The sequence below is a fragment of the Physeter macrocephalus genome, unplaced genomic scaffold (genome assembly GCF_002837175.3).
Source record: "Physeter macrocephalus isolate SW-GA unplaced genomic scaffold, ASM283717v5 random_679, whole genome shotgun sequence".
In the NCBI taxonomy this organism is placed as follows: domain Eukaryota; kingdom Metazoa; phylum Chordata; class Mammalia; order Artiodactyla; family Physeteridae; genus Physeter; species Physeter macrocephalus.
The window spans coordinates 42,487-50,000 of NW_021145872.1; the positions used below are offsets into that span (position 1 = coordinate 42,487).

Here is a 7,514-nt window from a genome sequence, read left to right on the forward strand (position 1 = left end):
GGCACTGTGGGGCAATTTAAAATTACCACTTTCAATAGATGAAGGGCCAAACATCAAAAGATGCCAACAATAATTTTTTAGTTTTTAAACACCATAGGTATGGCTAGACTGCAAAGGGCAAGTGGTGACGTCCAAACCTAAGACTATAAGACTTAGGGATGAGTTCCACTTCCTAGTCGCGTGAATGAGTAAAAGTAGCATCTAGAGGAAAATAAAGATGTGGATAACAGATTTCAAAGAAGTCCCATTTTATTCCTGAGAGCATACAAATCCCTTTCCTCATGTGGAAAAGTACTTTCCCTTTCTCTTGGGTGATAGATACACCTCTTCCACAGTTCCCAGCATTCTCTTCTACCGGTACTTTCCACGTCGGTTAAAGCATTTGTAGAGATAGCTGATGCGTTTGTTCAGGTTGTGCAGGTCATCAGTGAACATCCGACTTCCAACCATTCTCTTCTTTCGGACGCAACGCTGCAATTCATTCCCCTTCCAGCCTCGAAGCCATATGGGGCCCTTGATCAGTGCTTTCGGGTGCTTTTCAAAGTTTCCTGTGTAATGTGAGAGAAGGTATTAGTTCCAAGAGGAGAGAACCCAGCCCCCACCAGCTAAGCCTTCAACACGGTTGCATCTCCCTGAGCAGCACCTAGAGACAAGACACATTACGCTAGGGTAACAAGAGCACAGGCTCTGGAGCAAGACTGCTTGGGGTTCAAATTCTGGCCCTGCCATTTACTAGCCTTTGGAAAAACTACTTAACCTCCCTGTGCCTCAGATTCCTCACCTGCAAAGTGAAAAGGTTGTGAGGATTAAATGTGTTAATGCATGCGGGGCACACAGAACAGTGCCGAACACAACATAAATAGCCACGTGTTTGTTCTTACTATTGATGAAGGTACCATTTCTACACAAGTGAAAAAAGATAGTCACTACGGCATAACTGCCGTTCTGAAATTCTGCACTACGGAGTCGAGTCTTACCCAGGATCCCGATGTTGTCATATACCCCGAACATGGCCCTCTTCTCGTTCCAACGATCAACCACTTTGCGGGGCGGGAGGGTGACCCTCACATGGAACAATCTGGGAACACCTAGGGATGGGGAAGAAAAGGAATGAATCTGAGCCGCTCACTGAGAAGTAGCTCTCGGGGCGTCCTTCTGCATCAGCCACTTACCCAGAGAGAAGCTTCTGCAGGCCAGCGGCACCTGGCCCCATAGGTTCCTGCCTGCCACCAAAGAGAGGCTGCCTGCCACCAAAGAGAGGCTCCCTGCCATTGCTCTCCTCTCTCCCCTACAACAGCCCACCTCACAAGCACAGGAGGGAGGGCCCGACGTGGCCTTCAAGGAGAGAACAAGAACCGTCCCCGCTGGGTTCACCAGGATACTACATGCACGTAGCCATCTTGGGCTCTACCCAGGCAGCTCCGGGTGAGACCCAGCCCGGCCCCGCCTTCCCCAGCCACGAGCCCCGCCCCCCAGTTCCGTTGCAGAGGGTCTTTGACGCCCCGCCCAGCCGAGGCGCTTCCGGCCTGTCCGCCGGAAGGTTTGGAGCTCCGGAAGAGCTGAGGGGCTCGTCTCGTTGCCTAGGGCCACCCAAAGGTGAAGGTCAAACAAATTCACCCTTTCCTGTTTCCGTGGGCGTCCCTCATGAGGGAGAGGAAGGTCCAGAACCTGGAACCCAGAGCTTCCTTTCTCTGTGCCCCACAGCAGTTTTGCGCTGTAGCTGTTTTTATTCCCCCTATTCGACAGGGGAGGAAATCTGAGGCTGAGGGAGTGAAGTGACCTGCTGGACGTCATAAGGCAGAGGACATGGCGGAACCTGGACTAGAGCCTAAGCCTTCTAACTGCCGGCCTGAACTTGCCTCCTGTCCTGGGGGTGACGGAGTGGGTCACGGTCCCAGGGGCACGGCCACTGCCCAGCTACAAACGCGGCATCCCCGGCAGGCACCGCCAGGGCCTCCTCTCCACCGACCGCGAAAAAGGAGGACCCTGTGGGGAAGGAGGCGGCCGCAAGACTACGGCGGCGGGGGTGGGAGCCGGAATCTAGGCCCCGCCCTCCTCGGGCCTTCCGGCTCCTGCGCTCTGATTGGCCGGTGTCTGCAGCGAGCGTCGCGATTGGCCGCCTTGCGGCCGTTGGGATTTGAACTGCACTTTTGTGGCTTTGCCCGCGCGGCGCCAGGCTCGGAGGCGGGTTTTTGCCTCCGCCTGGCGGGTATTGGTCGGTCTCTCTGTCCGCGGGAGTGCCGCGTCGCAGATTGGTGCGTCTTGTGCCCTCCACGGTTTTTCCTTCGTTTCAGCCCTGCAGCCCGAGTTGGAGGAACGGCTGGCGAAGTGCTCTTGTAAGGTGCGGTGTTCAGGGGGAGCGGGGAAGGAGAGGCCGGGAAAATCGGCCACCGGGCTGTAGGACGCGGTATTGGGCTGGGAGGTCTAGTGGGTGTGTCCTTGTGGTACGACGTGGTAGAAACAGTAAGTCTTATAGATCCGCAGTGGAATTTGGGCAAATCGCTTAACCTTTTTTTTTTTTTTTCGCTTAACCTTTCTTAGTCTCAGTTTCCTCATCTGTAAATTGAGCTATATTACTGTGCACTTCATGAGATTGGCATTTGGAGACTTAGATCAGATAGGACGTTCAAATAGCCGAACAGAACAACCTGGCACAGAGTAGACAAATAGTGAATGTTCATGTTCTCTCATTCTGGAGACAGGAAGCCCATTAGCCCATACTGGGTCACCGTTCTGGCCTCAGATGAGACAGTGTCTATATACTAAGAAGTTTTGCCCATAAAAACAGAAATAGCAATGCTAACTTAACGCATCGATATGCCACTTTACAGTTCTTTAAATACTTTAATACCCCTTGACTCTGATCCTGAGAGAAATTTTGTAAAATAATCAGAGATCAGTAATCCTGTTTGACAGATGGGGCCCAGGGGGTTAAGTGACATGGCCAAGTGTCAGAGTCACAACTAGAATTAGATTCTAGTCCAGGCTTAATCTCACACGCTCTAAGATAATGTTATTAGCTTGATGTAAGACTAAAAAGTGTTATGTATCGGAGGAGGGGAATAATAGAACCAGATTAAAAAGGTGACCCTTAGATATAGACCCTGACTTGTTTGCTGTTTGGCTTCTAGCCCTGTGAGCCACTGGGGGAAAGATGTCTCCCCAACTGTATGAGTTCCATCTGCCCTTATCCCCAGAGGAGTTGTTGAAAAGTGGAGGGGTGAATCAGTATGTCGTGCAAGAGGTACTGTCCATCAGACATCTTCCATCGCACCTTAAAGGTAAGACTCCATAGCTGCCGCTGTGCCTGGCACTTCAAAACAACCACCCACATGTGATTATATTGTCTGTCTGTTCCACTACACCACTAAGCTCCATGGGGGCACGGAACATGTCTTTCCTATTCCTTACTGTTTTCTCCCTAGCGTTGCATTACACGAAGAGTATATTCATTGACCACCTTCTCTAGGTAATTCAATAAACAGTCTTGGTGTGTATGGTTAGTCTTTGGGGGGAATTTTATTTTAGATCTTGACTTCTTACCGTATGCCAAAATAAAGTACTGGTGGTTTTAAGAGTTGTAGGAGAAGATAGCTCCTAGAATGTCTGGCACTTGACCTGACCTGTTTCAGGTAATACTTTTTTAGAGTCTAGATCACATTTCCAAGAGCGTGCAGTAATGGAAAAAAGCATATGTGCACAGTTGCAACACTGTACAATCTATGTGCAGTGCAGTTGCCCAATGAAACCTAGTGATGACCGAGAACAATTCATGCATTATCAACAAGACCCCATCCATAATGTCTCTGTACTTCTTGGAAGTGTCTTGTGTCAGTTAGATTGCTTTGGAGAGTTATAGAGAGTAGAGATTAAGTCTGTGGAGCCAGGCTGCCCGGATTTGAATCCTGGCTCCACTACTCTGACCTTGGACAGTTACTGATTCTCTCTGTGCCTTGGTTTCCTTATCTGGATAATAGCCTACTTTGTTTGTTATGTCCTACAACAAGTAGGGTTCATTAATTATCAAGCACTTTGATAATATAATTCCAGCTTGTTTCTTCTTGGCCTTCCCATCATTGTTGCCAGATGACAGCTCCTTGCTCTGATGTGCAGAAGTAGAAGAAGGGATTTTTCTGTCTTGTGCTATTTCTTCTTTCTTGTTTTAAAACTACCAGAAGTCTTATAACAGACTTAGCCAGAATTGGATCAGGTGCCTATTTCCCTAACTACTGGTAAGGGGAATGGAATTATCCAGATTGGCTAAATTGATCAAGATAATTACCTAGGCTTCCCTAAACCCGAACGTATCACCATTTGGTAAGCAAGGAAGAGGGCAGAGTGTGGAGTTGTCTGATGGGTGTCCACAGAGAGACCATTCTCTCCATATTGTGTGGATCTGTGCATCACCAGTGGCACAAGCTGCACACTCTAGCAAACTGTTCTTCAGTTGTTATTATGTATCACTTTGTTACATGAATGCTCGTTCCTTTTAAGAGTCCTTTTTATAACAATTGCATTGCTTTTGGTATTTAGAACCCTAAATACAAGTTCTACTATAAATACACAAGATCAGGTCATTTAATTTGTTCAAGTATTTACTGGTGTTATGCTATGTGCCAGGCAGTGTTCTAGGCACTGGGGATACAACAGTAAATAAAGCAGCCAAGGTGACAAAGTTCTTTCTCTCAAGTCTTTCAACAAGTAATAAATAAATATGGAGTATGTCAGATGGTTGTAAATGCCAAGGAGAACAATAAAGCAAGATAAAAAAGATTCCAGTGAGCCAGGTTATGGACTAGCATTTTATGTTGGATGATCAGAGAAGGCTTGTTGATAGGTGACATATGAGCAGAGACCATACAAGTGAGGAAGTTAACCATGCAGATTCTCAAGGAAGGGCATTCTAAGCAGACAGGAAAGCCAGTGCTGAGGCCCTGAGGTGGGGAAATGCCAATGTGGTTGGAGGGGAGTACTCTAGGGAAAGAGAGGTCAGGTGGGAAGTGGTGCAGATTATTCTAGAGTCTTGCTCTTCAGAGTGGTCTTCAGACCAGGAGCGTTAGTATCATGACTTAGGAGCTTATTAGAAATGCAGGAGGAAGACCCATCCTCAAACTACTGAATCAGAAATCCATTTCTTAAGATCCCCAGGTAATTCGGATGTACATTTCAGTTGGAGAAGCACTGATCTAGGGTGTTGTGGGTCACGGTAAAGACTTTAGCTTCAGAGAGAGTGAGCTTGAAAGCCATTGTGTTTTGAGCACAGGAGTGACATGGTCTGACATTTTAAAAGTGTATGTACTGTGGTGAGCAGGGACGGTAAGGGGGAAGGGAAGAAGCAGGGGACTAATTAAGAGGCTAATAAAATAACACCAGGCAGCTTACCTGGGGTGATAGCAGTGGAGGTGATCATAAAAGGTTAGGTCCTGAGTGAATTTTGAAAGTAGAGCCAACAGGATTGTTGACGGACTGGACTGGATTTACAGGGTTCGAGAAAGAATTGAGGATGATTATAAATAAGGCTTTTTGACTTGAGCAACTAGAATAATGGAGTTGTCATTTACTGAGATGGGTAGAGTATGAGAGGAGAACGTTTAGACTGTTGGTTATATGATTGTGGCGTTCAGGGGAGAGGTTCCAGCTAACGATACACATTTGGGATTTAATATTCGGCATGTAGAGGGTGTTTAAAGCCGTGAGATTGGAGTAAGTATTGATGGAGAAGAAAAGCAGTTTCAAGACATAAGACCTAAGACAGTCCAACATTTAGAGGCTGGGAGAATGAGAGAGAACCAGTAGAAGAAACTAAGGACTAGTTGTTGAGGCAGAAAGTGAACAAAGACGCTAAATTAAGAGAAATTTCAAAAGGGAAAGGAGAGATCAGCTACATATTTAATTGCTGGACTTAGCAATATGGCAATGGCTGGTAACCTTGAACACTATTTCAGAGCCGAGGGAATCAAGCCTGATTGGAATACGTTTATGAGAAAATGGGAGGAGAGGGGTTAGAGATGATGAGTTTAGATAACCCTTTCTGGTTGTTTTGCTTTAAGGAGTAGCAGAGAAATAGGGCGCAGCTGGAGGGGGAGGCAGGGTCAAGGGAGGACTTTTTTTTTTAAAGATGGGCAACATTACACGTGTATGTGCTGAATGGGAATAATCAGAGAGGGGGGCAAGCTGACGCTGCCCGAGGGAGAGTGAGCGACTGCCGGGAGCAGCACCCTTTAAGGAGGCAGAGTGTGCGACCTGGTGCTGAGGAGGCGGGGGTCTTGTTAGAGCATGGACACTTTATCCACAGCAGCAAAGAAAGGCAGAGCTCAGGGCACGGATGCAGGTCGTGCTGATAAATACAGAACTTGGCGCAGTTGGACTTTCTCTTCTGTCCGATTCTGTTTTCTCAGTGAGATAGGAAGTGAAGCCTTTAACTGAAGGTGAGTTGGGGGAAAATGATCTTGATGTTATGAACAGAGGAAAGGTGTGAAATAATTGCTTAGAAGAAAGCAAATAGGCCTGGGAACTTGTTATAGGCTTACTAAGAGATACTGAGGGCCTACCTGAGGTCATAAAGGGAGAATAGTTGGCATGGTTTTATGTTTTTTCGAGCCACTTTTATTTGTGTAGTTACATGAATGGAGTAATCAGTCAGTGGGATTTAATCCAGATTTACAAGGGGAGTAAATGTGTTAATAATTAGTGGAAAAAATTAGAAATATCATAATGTCTAATGATAGAGGAACAGTAAGTTAATTGAGGTACATTCAGTGGAATGTTATGCAGTCATTAAAAACTATTACAAAGGTTTTTTAAAATATCCTTATTGTAATATTAAGTTTTAAAAAACAGAACAGAGAGTTGAATATGTGATATAACCTTAACAATAGAAACAGTATGCATAGAAAATAAACTGAAAAAAATTAGCCAGATGTTAACAGTGTTTATTTCTTTCTCATTTTCATTTTACCGTATTTTCCAGATTACAGAAGGAGGTTTGTAAGAGTGGGAGATAGCTTACAAGTACTGAGTTACATTATGTGCTAAGTATTGTCCTGACTGTTTCACGTGGATTATCTCACTTAATCTTTACCAAAAAATTCTGAAAAGCCCTATGAGGTATGATCTGTTATTATTCCCAATTTACAAAAGAGGAAACTGAGACTTGGTAAGCTAAGTAGCTTAGCCTAGTAAATGTTCAAGCCACATGTAAACCTAAGCAGGGTGACTAGACTAGATCAGCGGGTGATGCTTCGGAGAAGTAAAGAGGGATGTGAATGGAGAGAATCATTGGATGTAATAAAAAATAGGTAATGGGTAATCTTTGAGAGAATAGCTGTTAGATTGGTAAATCTCAGAAACTAGGTTTCAGGGAATTGAGAAAGATTACACAAAATTTTAAAGGGATATGAGAGCAAAGTCAAATGAAAGGCACTGATCATTTTTGGTTTGTTTGTTTTAAAGAAGTAGGGGCCTGAGCACATTGTCAGGAAAAGAGCATTCCCTGGAGAGGATGAAGCCAGAGG

General features: G+C 45.6%; 1 protein-coding gene across 1 annotated transcript; it reads right to left on the reverse strand.

The window, feature by feature from the left end:
- Positions 1-231: 231 nt before the first annotated feature.
- MRPL51 (mitochondrial ribosomal protein L51) lies at positions 232-1,960 on the reverse strand. The gene is made up of 4 exons (XM_007103677.3): positions 1,860-1,960; positions 1,173-1,335; positions 978-1,088; positions 232-548 (listed from the first exon to the last, which is right to left on the reverse strand). The coding sequence occupies exons 2-4, from the start codon at positions 1,270-1,272 to the stop codon at positions 352-354; spliced, it is 408 nt and encodes a 135-aa protein (XP_007103739.1). The 5' UTR covers positions 1,273-1,335; positions 1,860-1,960; the 3' UTR covers positions 232-351.
- Between the last annotated feature and the right edge of the window lie 5,554 nt (positions 1,961-7,514).